At 41.4% G+C, this 18,026-nt stretch overlaps 1 protein-coding gene across 8 annotated transcripts in view; it reads right to left on the bottom strand.

Moving 5' to 3' along the window:
* The window catches only part of SEMA6A (semaphorin 6A), a 294,872-nt gene that overhangs the window by 188,357 nt on the left and 88,489 nt on the right, over positions 1-18,026 (bottom strand). For all 8 annotated transcript variants that reach the window (XM_073676968.1, XM_073676972.1, XM_073676976.1 and 5 more), the window contains one exon: positions 354-490. In XM_073676968.1, the coding sequence (XP_073533069.1) occupies positions 354-453 (100 nt within the window). In that variant the 5' untranslated portion in view covers positions 454-490. The remainder of the gene's footprint in view (positions 1-353; positions 491-18,026) is intronic.

Genomic DNA, 18,026 nt, shown 5'->3' with positions numbered 1-18,026 from the left:
TTATAAAAGTTTTTTATATTTTTTTGTATCCATGATGCCCAGTGCAATAATTGTAGACATAGTGCTAGGAAAACCCATATAATAGTATTTTGCATGATAATATTTCTCACCACATTCTTGTAAGTTTATTTGCTTTGAAACTTGAGGAACCATCCCTCCACCCACCTGAAATAGCCCACAGAACATAGGTGAAAAATGTTAAGCTTCAACTCCATAAAGGAATGCCCTCTATTTACAACACTAACACCCAAACTCTACATTCGATTCAACACTTTTCAGTAATGCCATCATTAATCTATCATATTCACTTTCGGGATACAACCTGGTGAAGAGGGTATACATATTTTACTCACAGTTGCCATGCGAAATACTGATTGGCTCAGAATCTTCTGGGAATCCAGCCCCAGCAACTTGTAGTACTGTGAAATATAGCAGCAAAGCTTCTGACCTCATAGTAGTTTAACTCGAAGACTTTACTTTTCACTTCACCCTGTAAGAAAACAAAAAGAAAAAAAAATGTAAAAAGCTGCAAACTGAATATCCTATTTGCATGATCTTCCCAAATAACATTGGCTAAAGTTTTACAAAATTAATTACTTACATAAATAAGGGCATATGAATAATAGATTACTTTACTTTATGTAAAGATAATACTAAAAACTAATTCCAGATTCTCTTTCAACTCTTTAATGCTGTGGGAAAAAAATCTATGTTAGATATCCACCAAAGAAATGAACATATTCATATTAATGTATTTCAAAATAAACTGGTTCTTGGACATTCAAAGTAAGTGATCATAGAAGAGCTAAATTCTAAAAATACTAGGAATATAAAAGAAGAGAATAAAGATCTGCAAATACTACAGCTTGTAGTCAAAAAGCCAATGGCTTTTATCATATAGAAAATCTAGAGAAACAAAATAAAGAACATACAAGATAAAAAATAATCATTCAAGTCATAATTCACATCCGAAAAGTAGAATGAATTTTAGGGATTATCATTTTAGCCTTAATCTGAAATGTTTGACGCGTCCAAACAAGGGATTATTTGGTTATACAATAGGACTGTTGCCGGGTCTGTCATGAATCACTCCACATTTAGTGGCTTAGAATTTATAAATCTCTAAACTGCCATTATACAAAAATAAATGTGCTGTTTTGACTCTTACAAGACTGCTCTTCACATGAGGAACCCATGTACTAGTATTTCTGAGCCACATTTTTACAGCTTGCAGGTTCCTCACTGGGTAGATCACTGCCAAATATTATGCAATTGGGTCCATATCGTATGTTTGTACTCTATCCATTGTTATCATGAGTTATTGCTGCAGTTTTAAACTACTGGGTATTATAGTAAAAGGTTTTGTGAGCCTATTTAAAAATTGTCCCTTTAGTAAAGAGTTTTATAAAATAAAGAAATAAAAATGACTTACCCTTTGAAGCCCCCTTGGCTCCACTGTCATTATTGAGATGATAGGATCTTGTCCATCACTCACCTGACTACTTAAACAAATCATTAGCCATAGTGGTCATGGTACTGGTCATGGCCATGGTGGTCAGAGATATGGTACTGGCAGAGAAAACCAGAGCAGTGGCACTGAAGAAGGAGGAGAATCCAAGGGTACGTAATGCTTATTTCTTTTAAAAATAATGGAAACCCCATTAGTGCTTGTTTAACAGAAATGTGGCTTTTCTTCCTTTCTGTTAAATCTTTTTTTTTTTGGCCAAGTAAAGGTTAATCTTTTAAGCTCAACAAAACATGGCCTGGGGAACTTCAAAGAAGACTAAAGTAATTAACTGTAGACTTCAATCAAACTTCTTTGACTGGACTCATACCAATTCAATCAGTTATTTAGGTAGGGGGCAAAAACACAAAAGGAACACAAGAAAGGCATGCACTGTTGAAAGGTAGGTTTTCAAGAGTCACTTTTACTACCAAAGCAATGTTTAATGCAATGTCTTTAATGGTGTACTGCATTAATCTAAACAGCCAATATAGCCTTCCCCGGAGGACACAGCTTCCTCTTGTATGTCAACAAGTTAATGCTGTCAACAAGTTAAGAACACACATATTGTGGAACAGACAGCCTCGCTGAAAGCAGCAGAGATCTGTCACGTTCTAACACCTAGGCAGCATACATCTGCTTGTTTGATTGTCTCGTGCTGTGGTTAGGACATATTAATCTAGCAATACTTTCCTCTGACAGTTTCTACTTACAATTACACTGCTAGTTAGGTCTTCGATCAATAGGCAAAACAGAAATGCACTCTTCTTTAAAGGGGCTGTCCAAGACTAATCAGATCATCAATATCAGATCAGAGGGAGACTGACACCCGTACCAATCTGCTATCAACGTAAACAATGTATGAAGCTATTCAATAGGATCGAATCAGCTGTACCCTAGTACTCTTAACAGTTGAAGTTCTACCAGCAAAAAAAACAGTAGTCCATATGAAGACCCATGTTCTTCTCATGCCTATGGTCAGCTCAAAGAGAATGCATCATCAGAAATGTCCTATTGCTAAAATAGGAACATTTTTTAAATATTTTGAGGGGAATGCTTATATTTTTAATTTCATAGAATTTTCTATTTTAAAAAAGTATACCTTGCTTCACTATGCATGCTTTTAATGCCGCCGTCATGATTCTTCTCTGGAAATTTACAGTCATTGTGCGTGCTGCATGTAGTCTCCTTTAACACATAATGCTATAATGGGGTTGTACGTTTCTTACCCTAAACCCCAGAACAAAAATATTGTGATAGGTTCAATTTTCCTCCACCATACACAATATGTTATTTGTACGAGCGGCCATAAACCACTTGGGTTTCAGCTCTCAAAGGTAAAAATAATTGGACAGGATACATTTTTCTTGTCCAGTTTATTGCTTCAAAGATAAGTAGTGAGCGAAGCTGTTGTCAGCCATTGTATTCCTTAATAAGACACTTTGTATCATGTTAGACTGAAATAATAGCTATACTTTACTGTAATTATGTGTTAATACTAAGAATTTTTACCATGTAAATGTGTTTTTTTTGCTATTTAACATTTTTCAAAATGTTCAGAGTTCACACTCAGCTGTGCCTCATTCTACATTAGGTCATATTCAGATATCAGTGTTTCTTCATGTTTGCAAAAAAAGGTACGCGTGTCATTAGTGTTTTGCTTCTGAGTGTCATCAGTGTTTGGTTAGTGTGTAAGGGCTCATGTAGACGTCCATGGATCTCGGTCCAATCGCCGACCGCAATGCACAGACTTAAAATCATAGAATCATAGAATCATAGAATGGTAGAGTTGGAAGGGACCTCCTGGGTCATCTGGTCCAACCCCCTGCTCAAAGCAGGATTCACTAGATCATCTCAGACAGATGTCTGTCCAGCCTCTGTTTGAAGACGTCCATTGAAGGGGAACTCACCACCTCTCATGGCAGCCTGTTCCACTCATTAATCACCCTAACTGTCAAAAAGTTTTTTCTAATATCTAATCTGTGTCTCCTCCCATTTAGTTTCATCCCATTGCTTCTAGTCTTTCCTTGTGCAAATGAGAATAAAGATGATCCTTCTACAATGTGACAGCCCTTGACATATTTGTAGACAGCTATTAAGTCTCCTCTCAGTCTTCTTTTTTGCAAGCTAAACATTCCCAAATCCTGCAACCGTTCCTCATAGGACATGGTTTGCAGACCAGTCACCATTCTGGTCGCTCTTCTCTGAACTTGCTCCAGTTTGTCTATGTCTTTTTTAAAATGTGGTGCCCAAAACTGTACACAGTATTCCAGATGAGGTCTGACCAAAGAGGAGTAAAGACCGATAATGACTTCACGTGATCTAGACTGTATGCTTCTGTTAATACATCCCAGAATTGTATTTGCCTTTTTTGCTGCTGCATCACACTGTTGACTCATGTTCAGTCTATGATCTATTAGTATACCTAAGTCTTTTTCACATGTACTGTTGCTTAGCTCTATTCCTCCCATTCTGTATATGCTTTTTTCATTTTTATTGCCCAGATGTAGTACTTTGCATTTTTCCCTATTAAAAACCATTCTGTTGGTTGCTGCCCACTGCTCCAGTTTATTTAGGTCTTTTTGAATCCTCTCTCTCTCTTCTCTAGTATTAGCTATCCCTCCTAGCTTTGTGTCATCAGCAAATTTAATCAGTTTACCCTCAATTCCTTCATCTAAATCATTGATAAAGATGTTGAACAATACAGGTCCCAGGACGGAGCCCTGTGGTACCCCACTTGAGACATTCATCCAGCTGGATGTGAAGCCATTTACAACCACCCTTTGAGTCCGATCACTAAGCCAGTTATAAATCCACCTAACAGTTGCCTGGTCCATTGCATACTTGGTCATTTTTTCAATAAGGATGGTGTGAGATACTTTGTCAAATGCTTTGCTGAAGTCAAGATATACTATATCTACAGCATTTCCCTGATCCACCCAGTCAGTGATTCTGTCATAGAAGGAAATTAAGTTAGTCTGACATGACTTGTTAGTTACAAACCCATGCTGACTCTGGTTAATCACTTCATTCTTATCCATGTACTTACATACATGTTGTTTAATAATTTGTTCAAAGATCTTTCCTGGTATAGAAGTCAGACTCACTGGCCTATAGTTCCCTGGGTCCACCTTCTTCCCCTTTTTGAAGATAGGAACAACATTTGCTCTTCTCCAGTCTTCTGGGACTTCTCCTGTTCTCCAAGAATTTTCAAAGATTATGGAGAGTGGTTCTAAAATTTCTTCTACGATCTCCTTCAGTACTCTGGGGTGTAATTCATCTGGACCTGGAGACTTGAACTCATTTATGTTAGCTAAATATTCCCTCACAATCTTTCTGTTTACAGATAACTTGGATTCCTCTATTCCTTTAAAAGGACAGTGAAGATCAGTTGATGTTACATTTTCTTTCTGAGAGAAAACAGATGCAAAATAGGAATTAAAAAGTTCGGCCTTCTCAACATCCTCTCTTACCATTTCTCCATTTTCATCCTGTAAAAATCCTATAGCATCTTTGACTTTTCTTTTACTTTTGACATACCCCCAAAATCCTTTTCTATTGCTTTTGACATCTCTTGCAAGCCTTAATTCATTGTCAGCTTTAGCTAACCTGATACGTGCCCTGCAGGATCTGCAGACTGCATTATAATCTTTTTTAGATATGCCTCCCTCTTTCCATTTAATAAACATTTCTTTCTTTCTTTTTAGCATGTGTTTAAGTTCTGTGTTCATCCATCCTGGTTTCCTTAAATGCTTCCCATTCTTTCTACTTTTCGGGATTGTTAACGATTGTGCTTTGAGAATCTCATTTTTAAAAATTTCCCATCCTTCCTGGACATTTTTGTCCTTAAGGACATCCAGCCATTGGATCCCTCCTATTCTCTTTCTGAGTCTCTTAAAATCTGCCTTTCTAAAATCTAACCTTGAAGTTTGAGTCTTCACATGTCTTCCTCCTCTAGTTATCCAAAATTCTATAATAGCATGGTCGCTGCCTCCTAGGGTCCCAGCCACTTTTACCTCCTCAACCATTTCCTCCCTGTTTATAAGGATTAGATCCAAAGTAGCAGATCCCCTTGTTTTCTCCCCTACCTTTTGGAAGATAAAGTTGTCAGCAAGAGAGGATAAGAATTTGCTTGACCTGTTAGTTTTACTTGAGAGAGATTCCCAACAAATGTCTGGATAGTTGAAATCTCCCATGACCACTACGTCATATTTTTTGGAGAACTTGGTCATTTGATACATAAAGAGTTCATCCATATCTTCAGCTTGCCCAGGTGGCCTGTAGTAAATGCCTACAATGGTGTCCTTTCCGTTGTTCTCTCCTTGTATTCTTACCCAAACAGTTTCCACAGAACTCCCAGTCTCTGAAGCTTCAATCTCTGTGCAGATATACGCTTTTCTAACATACAATGCAACACCTCCTCCTCGTTTATCAAGTCTGTTTCTTGCAAATAAGTTGTATCCTTTTAGCCTTTTATTCCAATCATGTGTATCGTCCCACCAAGTTTCAGTGATTCCAATTACATCATATTCCTTTTCCTGCATTAGTAGTTCCAATTCTCCTTGTTTGTTGCCCATGCTTTGTGCATTTGTATAAAAACATTTTAGTTTGTGATTGGTTTCTCTTCCTCCCATATTTTTATTATTTAAATTGTTTTGTCTTTGTTCTTCCTTTCCACTTCCAGTAGCAGAGATCTCAATAGTATTTGTCAGCTGTATGGCTTTTTCTGGCCTTTTGTTTCCCTTCCCACATTGTTCTAGTTTAAAGCTCTCCTGATGAGTGTAGCAAGGCGACTTCCAAATACATGTTTTCCAGTCTTCGTAAGGTGCACCCCATCTCTAGCAAGTAGTCCATCGTATAGGTAATTCATTCCGTGATCCAGAAATCCAAATCCTTGTTGACGGCACCATCGACGTAGCCAGTTGTTCACCTGTTGAATCTTATTCCACCTCATTGTTCCATGGCCATCCACTGGGAGGATGGATGAGAAGACCACCTGCGCTCCCAATTCTTTCACTTTCTTGCCTAAGTCTTCAAAGTCACTGCAGATGGTTTCCAGGTCCTTTCTTGCGGTGTCATTTGTCCCCACATGTATTAGCAGGAATGGGTAGTGATCTGTAGGTCTGAAGAGTCTTGATATCCTGTCAGACACATCTTTAATTTTTGCTCCTGGAAGACAGCACATTTCTCTTGAGGTTATGTCTGGTCTGCAGATAGCGGCCTCTGTTCCTCTTAACAGGGAATCCCCCATGACCACCACTCTCCGTTTTTTCTTCACAACATTCTTCTTTCTCCATCCAGGAGGATTCTGAGGGCTTACAAGGTTATTCATTGCTGGCAAAGTCTTATTTTGCTGTATTTCTTCCTGGTTCTCCTGCGTGAGAGCCTGGTACTGGTTCCTGAGCAGTATGGGTGCTGACTGCCTCTCGATCCTCCTGCTTCTGTGGGTCACATGATTCCATTCCTCTGTTTCGTCAGGTGCAGTTCGAATTTCTTCTCTTTCTGAATCATGAAGAGATAATTCTGCTCTGTCTAAGAACTCTTCACCTTCCTTAATGATTTTCAAGGTAGTTAACCTCTCTTCAAGATTTCGCAACTTTTCCTCCAACAGGGACACAAGCTTGCATTTCTGGCATGTGACTTGCCACGGCTCTCCCAACTGGAGCATATAAGCTTCCTATGAGGCTGTCACACTTGGGTCGGAAGACCCAGGGCGAGTCAGTGCTTTGTGGGCCGTGATTGGACCAAGATCCATGGACGTCTATATGAGCCCAAAGTTTTACCATCAGTGATTTTAACATACCGATAAATCCTAAATAAATTATTCCTTCTCCTGTATTTGAAATGTTAATCACAGACAGCACACAGTTTACTGATTTCATACCTGCATTCTGTCCATGATTTTCACAACTCATAGATTTACATTGGTACTTTTCATCTGTGATGCCGTTAAATATGGACGTCTCCATGTTTTTTGTATGGTCACAAAAAAACACAGATATGTGAACAGCTCAAAAGACTAAAATGGGCACTTGTTCCATTAATGAAGATCATGGAAACAATGCATACATGAGAAATGGACATCGGAATAAGGTGTAATGACCACTATGGTAAAGAACTCAATTTTGTGAAAAATGTAAAAATGTCACTAAATTAATTGCTTAATATGTATTTTTCTTGTCCTGTTCCATCATAAAAATCCCATAAGTGGTGTCACCTCACCAGCCTTCCTTGTTTTGCTACAAAACATCTTTCCTATATCATAAATAACTAAACAAATACAAGATTCCACCAAGAGAAAGTAAGTGTGGAAACAGTCAATAGTCTTTACAAATTGAATTTTCCTAATCGTTATGAGTCACTTAGTTCCTCAAGTCAAAACCTCGATAAACCACAAACTATATCAGTTCAGCTATGCTTTCCTATATTACAGAAAGAAAAGAATCAGCCGTATGTTTTAATAATCTCAGTTTGAGTAATAACCAGCAGTCGGTCAGTTAGTCTTTTACTCAGTACAACCATCTAAGCTGTATAGATGAGAACTAAATGTAAAATTCCACCAGTCATTTGCTGGCCGAGTAACTGATGCTGGATATAATAGAATTAAAAAAAAGAAAATATATCTGTAATCAGGTTGCATCTTGGCTTCTTATCAGAGATGCGGAACCTTAATAAATGCAGCTCTAATGAGATGCTGCCACTTTGGGCAGCGAAGACAAACAGCCTACACTGAAATTGAAAGTGGCTCAAGGCGATCGATTCTGGTTGTAACCTTTACTGTAAACAGTCTCGAGGGATCCCAAGAGCCACCTGTTCAGTGATATTTGCATTGATATATACAGTAGAAGAAATAGAAATGAGAAAGCAGCTTCCAGTTTTTGATAAAGCATCTGTTTCTCACCACTTCTCATGTTTTCTTTTTAGAGATGATTTTCAAAATAGGGGGAAGTAGAGTCAGGTGAAAATCCCAAGGCATTATAACTCATGCACAGAAATAACAAAACTTGCTTATTCTACTCAGTGAAAGAAAGATGACGCTCAAATAGCAAGAAATAAAAACCCTTGTGTGAGGTTGCAAAAGCCTTTGTACGTGTTGCAAACACTGAATATCTAAGTGTGACCCTGATCACCTTTAACACTTTACAACCACATCATGCCAACCAGTATAGAAGATTTTCTTCTATACTTCAAACAATTTCTGATCTCTATTGTAGTACAAAAGATAAAGGGATACTACATATAATAGAACACCAAGTTTTACCCTGATCACGCATATGGTATAATGTGTCACCTGACAATTCAATTTTCCACAACTGTACGGAGATATACATTTCGCTGGAGAAATCAGATAATGTCTAGGTCAACACATCTGAGTAGAGGTGGCTGCCAAACACCTTGGATAGCCGCAGGTTGAAAGTTCTTTTGGCCACCAGCTTTTCTTCGCAGGTGAAGAAAAGCTGATGGTCAGACATCATGGTTGGAAGAATAGAAGGTAAGAAAAGGAGGAAGAATAGAATGAAATAGAATAGGAATAGAAGGAAGAAAAGCTGGTGGTAGGACATCATGGTAGGAAGAATAGAAGGAACAAGGCAAAGAGGAAGACCAGCAACCCGGCTTGATACTATCAAGATAATGACGGAGAAGACCCTCTTGGACCTATCTAGGCTTGTACAAGATCAATCTTCCTACAGATCATTCATCCATCAAATCGCCGTGGCTCGAAATCGAGCAGAAGGCTGTTAAATATATAATTTTCTTCCCAACTCTCTGTAGACATGCAAGGTTGGCTTGCTTGGTTGAGCAAATGTTCACTATGGGATTAGGGAAGAAAGCTGGTCACACATCTCTAGTGGCTGCTTATCTTCTGTGAGAACAAAGGTTGGGCTTGTTGAAATCCAATGGGTCCAATTTTTTTCTCTCTTATATCTGCCATTAGGGAAGAGTTTGACAACCACAACACACTGTATAAGTCAGTCCAGAAAAAAAAAAATCAATGGGTCTGGATATAATTAACCAAATGTGTATGGGTACCTTCAGTTCTATATATCAGTCCCTAATATGAGATCTGTATTTCAAAGCATATTGGATACTGAAAGGTTGCAATTGCATCTGGTCCAATACTGTAGAATAGTACCTGATATACACACACACACACATTTACACACACACATATAAACGGTTCTGCTTCCCAAGTCACAATCAACAGCATTGCAGAAAATTGATAGGATATTATTACCGTAATGAAAAATATATATAAAAGTAAAATGATCATTGTTTCTTACACCAACCAATTGCTTTTATTATTTTGTAGAGTCTTAGAAATGCGTGCTTTGCTGTTTCTATAAGAAATAAGGCCGGTTGGAGGCAGCCATATTGTAGGGTGATCGACCATTAGTTTACAATAAAGGTTTATTAAAGGAATAAGCCCAGCTGGGTGTATAATTTCCACTCACTCCTTCTCTGAATAGACTTGGCCGCTGTATATAAAGCTTGTCCTCACATGTGAATTATTCTTAGAAGCTTTTTGTTGTTCTGTTCCTTGTTAATAATTGCTGAAAAGCAGACAATTAAAATTATGGCTAAATATTAATTGTTAGGGCAAATATGCGTGTGTGTATACTTGTATGTATTTTTGGGACCATATATTTGTGCTCCTGCACCTTCGCCTGAGAACAGATACACAGTATCCACCCTCCACCGCGCTGTTGTTTCAGAAACCGGCCTAAAAATAGTTTAACTAAAACAACATGTTATAATGAAACCAACATTAGCGTGAACAAAAATCTATGAAATTCATAGACTCCAGCTCATATTTCATCTCTGTCCATCTGTAATACACAGTATAGCATGCCAACAAGCAACACAAGTCTGGGAAAATCAGCGTAATACTACCAGAATATAATGAGGTCGATTTACCAAAACTGTCTAAAAGAAAAACTGTCTTTGTTGCCTGTAGCAACCAATCACAATGCAGATTTTGTTTTTCAATCAAATTAAAATGAAAAAAACAAACAAAAACAACAAAAAAAAAAAACAAATGCTGCACTGTTAGGTTGCTATGCGCAACAAGAAAGTTTTATTTAGACAGTTTCAAAAATCTCCCCCACTATGTTAATCGTGCAGTTTTAGGTATTGTATTAATGAGAATCTGTTGCCAGGTTTCGCTATCTGACATAGATAGCAGCATAATTTAGAGATAGAGTCCTTGATTCCAGCGATGTATCACTTACTAGATGGCTTGCTGTGGTTTTGATAAAATCAGAGATTATTGCTACCATGTTGTCCTTTATATTCATGAGCTTTATATAACCCCGCCCCCACCACTGATTGGCAGCTTTCTGCCTATGCACAGTGTACACAGAAAGCTGCCAATCAGAGGTGTGGGCAGAGTTATACAGAGCTCAGCATTCAGAGAACTGGAAGATCAGAACAGTGATTTATCAAAACAGCATTATGGAGTCCAGTAAGTGATACATCGCTAGAGTCAGCGTCTCTGCCCCTACATCATGCTGCTCTCAGATGGGGTAGCAAAAACCTGCTGACAGAGTCCCTTTAAGGTATTAGCTATGGCCGGCTGTACTCCTTCAATGCACTAGGGGGAAAAACTCATAGGGGTATCTTACCAGCTCATTTTCATATTGAGAAAAACGTAGAATTCTCTGGAATACTACATCGAATCGCAATCGCAGATATCAAGGTATGATTTTATTCAGCTTCCTATGACCTACATGTTCATAAGGATGGCTTAGAACGGTTGATCCTACTGACAGATTCTCTTTAAAATAGGCAAAGATTTTGGAAAGCTCATAATGAAGAATTGTTAAATGATTTAATAACACTACAGATGCATTTAAAAAGTAGTTTTTCATGACAAAATGACATTTCAAACCAAGCAAAGACGCTCGTTATGACCTTAACATGGCCGAGCAGTTCAGTGCACCTTTCCACCTACTTGTCTTCTGTCTATCTCCATTTTCCTTGATTGACAGCTCTGGCTTTCCAGGAGATAAAAAGAAAAAAGTAAGTGGTAAGAAGGACTTAACCGTTTACTGGACAATGTCAAGAGTGTAAGGAGTGCCTGTGCTTGGTTTGAACAGTCATTTTGTACTGAATGACTTGATTTAAAAACATTTAACAGATCAAAATGATTACTCAAAAATATCTCTCCCCAATAAGCCTCATTGATGTCAATTCTAAAAAAAATGTTCTCTCTATTGTAGAGCAGCCATAGAGCTGGTGATAACTGCTATCTGCCAGTTCTCTCATTAATACATACATAATGAATGTGTTAAGTTTTAATCAGAAAAGGGCTGGAAATATTGCCTGGGGGAAGAGGAGCAAACGGATGACTTACATAACTGCCTTTATAAAAACTATCATAGTTTGGAAAGAGGTACAGCAATATATTGGTGTAAGGGACTGTTGCCTTCACCTTTGGATGGATTGCCCATTATTCTGCCAATATCTATCAATGTGAGTTTCATTACGTTTACAAAGATTGTCTCCTCTATTCTCAGACTATACATGTCACATTAATCCATGGCAAGAAAGTTGACATTATTTCTCTCACAAACTTTTTGGCTCATATAAATGTTTTTAGATAAACTGATTGATACCAATCAACTTGTCTTTTCTGCCAAATGAATCACCTTTAACATGTTATCAAGTACAAACAGCACATCGCAATGTAGATGTAATGTAAACCATACACCGTAAAGCCTGAAATAATAAAACCCACAATAGAGTGTTATTTACATGAACAGGCCAGTACAGACCGATATAAAGATAACCGTAAAATCAACCAGCTGTATAAACCAAATACCTCATTCTCAATGTGGCAATCATTCACGGCTCTGCACTAACGCTCATCATAAATATTATTCTACTCCGTAAAGCAAAACTTGATACAGCGCTGCAGAAAATACACCTATTTTACCTGGCTCCTACAAAGGTGACGTTAAGCCTTCTTCTAGAAGCCACAGTATAGTGCATTGCCAATACTTGTGTCTGTGACCCAACCACAGGTTAGACCTCCAGGCAATCAAGAGTGAAGATCTAAAGCAGTTTTGGAGAAAGCTCTACTTTGCAAAAGGCATATCAGGGCAGGATTAGCGGCAGATAAGCACAACTTTCTTTTCTGTCTGTGTGAAGCATTAAAGGCCCCGTCACACTTAGCGACGCTACAGCGATCCCGACGATTCGACCTGTCAGGGATCGTTGCTGCGTCGCTATGTGATCGCTGGTGAGCTGTCAAACAGGCAGGCTCACCAGCGATCAGGGGAGCAGCGACATCGTGGAAATCTTTCCACGATGTCCTGCTCCTGGTTACCAGCCTGCTGAAGCAGGAGCAGGCTGGTAACCATGATAAACAGTGGATTACTAGGGCACACGCGCACCTAGTAACCCGCTGTTTGTCATGGTTACGAGCCTGCTACGGTGAGCGGGAAGTTACCGCTCACCGTAGCAGAGTGGTAACCATAATAAATGACGGGTTACTAAGTGCACGTGTGCCCCTAGTAACCCGCTGTTTATCATGGTTACCAGCCTGATCGCTGGTCCCGCTGGTCACACACAGCGATGTGTGCTGACCAGCGGGAGGGCAAAGACCAAAAAATGGTCCAGGACTGTTAGGAGGGCTGTTGCAGACAACTTTATTAAATGGAACGCAACCGACCCCGGGGTCCGCGATGCAGCCAAGAGGACTGCTGCCGAACACTTTCCGGGTGGAAAGTAAAGTAACCAACTTAAAGATAACCCTTCCGTGTTAACTACACACCGGACAGGGTATAGCGGTACGCTCTATCTCCGTTTAGTGCACGGAGGAGAGCGCGACAGGCGACGCACCTAACAAATATCTTAGCCCTTCGTGTTAACGCACACAGAAGGGTAAGACGGTACGCGCAATCTCCAAGAACCGCAGGGAGACGTGCGTCCGTGGGAACAGCAGTAGCCCTGTCTTTGATACAGGTGCTACGCTATGGGGATTGGCGCTAAAGCGGTTCACACAATCTCCAAGAACCGCAGGGAGACGTGTGACCGGACTATGAGCAGTAGCCCTGTCTTCGGTACAGGCGCTACGCTATAGGAGACGGCGCTAGCGTGCGGGTGATTCCCGCCGGGTACTCGAGTACTCAGCCGGCATGCCACCGGACTGAGCAAACCCGCTCTATTTAATTCACAGGCGGCTTGGGGTGTAAGGGCAAACCCCCTGCTTAAAGCCAGTCAGCGAAGCGAAGCTACCTGCCTCTATGAAGCTAACCTGCCTCTATGGAGCTAAACCTGCCTAGCGGAAATATGGCTCTTTGAGCCCGGAGTCAGCGTGCACACCACACACAGCTAGCTCAAATGATCTGAGCGCACCGCCATGTTTGTGGGCGGGCCTTTTAAAGATTAAGCCCTGCCCCACTGTCGCACCATTGGTGACGACACCCGTGACCAATCAGGCGGTGCCAGGTCACCGGGTCAGGTGGGTGCCAAACCACCAATCATGATCTGCCAGGTCACGGACATGCTCAGTGCGGCGAATCCTGGACTTAGACTCCACGAGCCCTGTCTCCCTCTGCAGCCTATGCTTAACACTGCTAGGCACAAATTCCTGGGAGACAATCTGCAGGGCTCGTGGAACAGCTAGGTGTTGAGGCTGACAACAATGCTGAGCAGTATCAGCCCTGGATGGCCTGAAATGGAAGACCACAGAAGGTCCTGGACCCATTTCAAATCCAGCCCCAGACTGACACCTAACAAGGACATTCTGCAGCAATCAGTGACCTCACAGCAGGGGCCTGATTGCTGCAAAGTGTCACACATAGCGACATCACTGGTGAGGTTGCTGTTGCATCACCAAAACCTTGACTTAGCAGCGATCTTGCTATGTGAGACAGGGGCTTAACACATTACATTAAGGTTGTTAAAAAAACAGCAAACACAGACAAAAGGGCTCTTGATGTAAGAAAGAGGCCAGCAAATATAAGTGGGAAATACACACAAAGTAATGAATTACACTCATATGATCTATTCATGCTGGACTTACAGGACTTTACTCCATCTTATTAAATGGAAATTGCTGTATTCATAAAACCATAATATATACACTATAAGGCCACGGCCCCACTATTAGTATTTGGTCAGTATTTTTTCTCAGGAGTGGGAGCCAAAACCAGGAGTGGGTGATAAATGCAGAATTGGTGACTTTTTTCTATTATACCTTTTCTCTGATTGTTCCAAATCTGGTTTTGGCTCCCACTCCTGAGAAAAAAATACTGACTGAATACTGATAGTGGGGCCGTGGCCTAATAAAAAGTTTTCTAATACAGTACCTATATAAAGACTAAAATATAGTCCTCCTAAGGGGTATAAAAAAAAAAGCTGGGAGCAGTGTTGTGGCGATGGTGGATGCCACGCATGCAGCACTTAAAAGGAACCCATCATTTAAAATGACTCAACCTGCAGATAAGGGGTTAATCTGCAGGTTAATAGCTTTCTGACATCATGCAGTGCCTGTACAGAGCCCCCACTGCTGGGAGAAAATTAACTTTATTCCTCCTGGCAGGCTCACACTTTCAGTCACGGGGGCGGCGCCACCACAGGTTCAGTCACCGTTCTGTGTACAGAGAGCAGCGGCTGTAACTGTGCCCCCAACACTAACTGACAGCTGACTCTAATGCAGAGAGTCTGCTGTCAGTCAGTGCCAATCTGCACAGTGTCAGACGGCTATTAACCTGCAGATTAACCCCATATCTTTAATAGAACAGGGACCCACTACAAAAGTCAGCAAAACATGTCAGTGGGCTTATACACTCTGATCAAACGTTTAACTAAGAATGTTTATTTGAAAAATGTATATTTTGATGTGCAATCTATGTTTCTTTGTTACAGATATATTATTCGAAGGGCTCCTTTTTTTAAACCACAATATTCTTGCCAATGGATTGCTCCTGGTTATTGTACTTAACCACTTTACAGCCTGTGGTGTATTAGTATGATGCGCCCCCTGGGCCGCGTGGGGAACCCGGAACAGGGCCCTTTTGTGGGATGCTGGGGGCTGTAGTCTCCGTGGCGGCGACCCGGTCCCGTGGCTCAGGGTGGTCAAACCAGTGGCAGTCTTTATAGGGTTTTTGTGGTTTAATGTCCGACTACGCCACCCGTGGATTGCGGTCAGGGTGTACCGCCGCTGCAAGGCAGTCCGCTGAGGCCGGTGTGGTGTGTGCAACTAAAGATGGGATAACTCCCCACGGGAAGAGTATGGCCTCAGGGCAGGGAATGTGGATGATGGGAGTGGTGGTGCACGGGCGCCCAGCACTAGTAGTGCTGGTGCGGCGATGAAGCACAGAGACGTGGGGTTGCAGTTCAAGTTCATTACTCACATTTCTTTATATTCCAAGTCACTCCGCCGACAATGACTGCCCAAGCCGTGCTGCTTCCACAAGGTGCGGGGGCTCGGTCAACCCCCAGGCAATTCCTGAGTGTGGCACAGGTCTCCCTTCTATTCCTTTCTCTGGCCGTGCCCCACCAGTGACACTACGTCTGTCCAGCTTCCGCGGGCCTTCTCTTGGGAGCTCTTCTTGCTCACCTCCCTGACCCTATGTGGTGTGCCTTTCTAGTAGGTGTAGCGAGGGGTCACACCAAGAGATGGCCACGACCTCCGGTTCTTGGTTAAGGATTAGTCGCCTCTACCAACTTGGGATCCGGTACCATGTTCTGCCAACCCGTCACCCGTAATCTCCTGGGTCCTTAGGGTTCCTTCTGCCTCCGTGTCTCTGGGCCTCTCTTGGTGTTCTGTTCCTTCTTACTTTCCTTTCTGTTCCTTTCTGTTTCCGTTCCTCTCCTCTGGCTCTGGCCTCCACTCCAGGCCTGCCTCGTGGAGCTGGGCCCAGACTGAGCCACAGCTCCCTGTCAGCCCTCCTGGCTGAACTCCTTCTCCCCTCCTCCTGTCTTCTTCTCTGAACTCTCTCAGAACTAAGATGGTGCTCACCTCTTATACCTCCCTCTCTGTGTATGAGCCCAGGTGACTTGCAACCAATGGGCTCCTACCTATGCCCAGAAACCGTCCCCTTCTGCTCCTACATCACTGGGTTTTCCTCCCCCCTCCCCATTCCAGCCAGGGACATGTTCTGTCGTGCCTGCATTACTGTCTAATGGGAGCACCGTTGAGCTGTCCCCCGGAAATGGGGTGTGTGTGATGCATGCAGCCTACCGAGCCCTGGTCCACACTCCATTCTTACCCGGGAGTGGAATATCACACCTCTGGCAGAGGTGCAATACCCCTGTAGCGGCAGAACCCTCGGGGCGCTACAAGTACACACCAGGCTGTCACCCCCTGATTATTACAGCTGACATGTGCCCGCAACAGCCGCGGGTGGAATCGCGATTCACCCACGGGTGTTAAGATGTTAAATGCCGCTGTCAATCTCTTACAGCGGCATTTAACATCGCCGAGCCGGAAGCGCGTCACTTACCCCGGCCTTCGGTGACCCCGTCACATGATCGCGGGTCAATGATGGGTGGGCATGACAACCCTGGGTCGCCAGCAGACCCCAGTCGTTGTCATGTGCTGATCGCTATGAGCGCCACCTAGTGATCGGTGCTCATAGCACAGGAGCATTTCTGCTACATAGAGGTGATCTGCTCATCACCTCTATGTAGCAGAGGCGATCAGACAAGTGCTGCTTCTAGTCTCCCATGGAGACTATAGAAGCATGCAAAAAGTGAAAAAAAAAATGTTTTTAAAAATATTAAAAAAATATAAAAGTTTAAATCACCCCCCTTTTGCCCCATTCAAAATAAAGCAATTAAAAAAAAAACCCCATACACATATTTGGCATCGCCGCGTTCAGAATCGCCCGATCTATCAATATAAAAAAAGAATTAATCCAATCGGTAAACGGCGTAATGAGAAAAAAATTCTAAACGTTTTAGAAAAATTACGTTTTTTGGTCGCCGCAACATTGTAATAAAATGCAATAACGGGAGATCAAAACATCGGATCTACCCCAAAATGGTATCAATAAAAACTTCAGCTCGGCGCACAAAAAATAAGCCCTATCCGGCCCCAGATCCCGAAAAATGGAGACACTACGGGTTTTGGAAAATGGTGCCATTTTTATTTATTTATTTTTTTAGCAAACTTTGGAATTTTTTTTCACCACTTAAATAAAAAAGAACCTATACATGTTTGGTGTCTACAAACTCATAATTACCTGGATAATAATAATAGCAGTTCAGTTTTAGCATTCAGTGAACGTGGTAAAAAAAACTTTAAAAAAAACATCTGTGGTATTGCACTTTTTTTGCATTTCACCGCACTTGGAATTTTTTTCCCATTTTTCCGTACATGATATGGTAAAACCAGTAATGTCATTCAAAAGTACAACTCATCCCGCAAAAAATAAGCCCTCACACGGCCATATTGACTAAAAAATAAAAACACTATGGCTATGGGAACAAGGGGAGCAAAAAACTAAAATGCAAAAATGGAAAATCCCAAGGTTGCGAAGAGGGGTTTTCCAACGAACGAAAGTTCATT

This window comes from Phyllobates terribilis, unplaced genomic scaffold, assembly GCF_046119375.1.
Source record: "Phyllobates terribilis strain yellow unplaced genomic scaffold, ASM4611937v1 Scaffold_1__5_contigs__length_1240528914, whole genome shotgun sequence".
Taxonomy (NCBI): domain Eukaryota; kingdom Metazoa; phylum Chordata; class Amphibia; order Anura; family Dendrobatidae; genus Phyllobates; species Phyllobates terribilis.
Note: the sequence above shows the minus strand (reverse complement) of the source record. Positions and strands in the feature narration are given on the sequence as shown.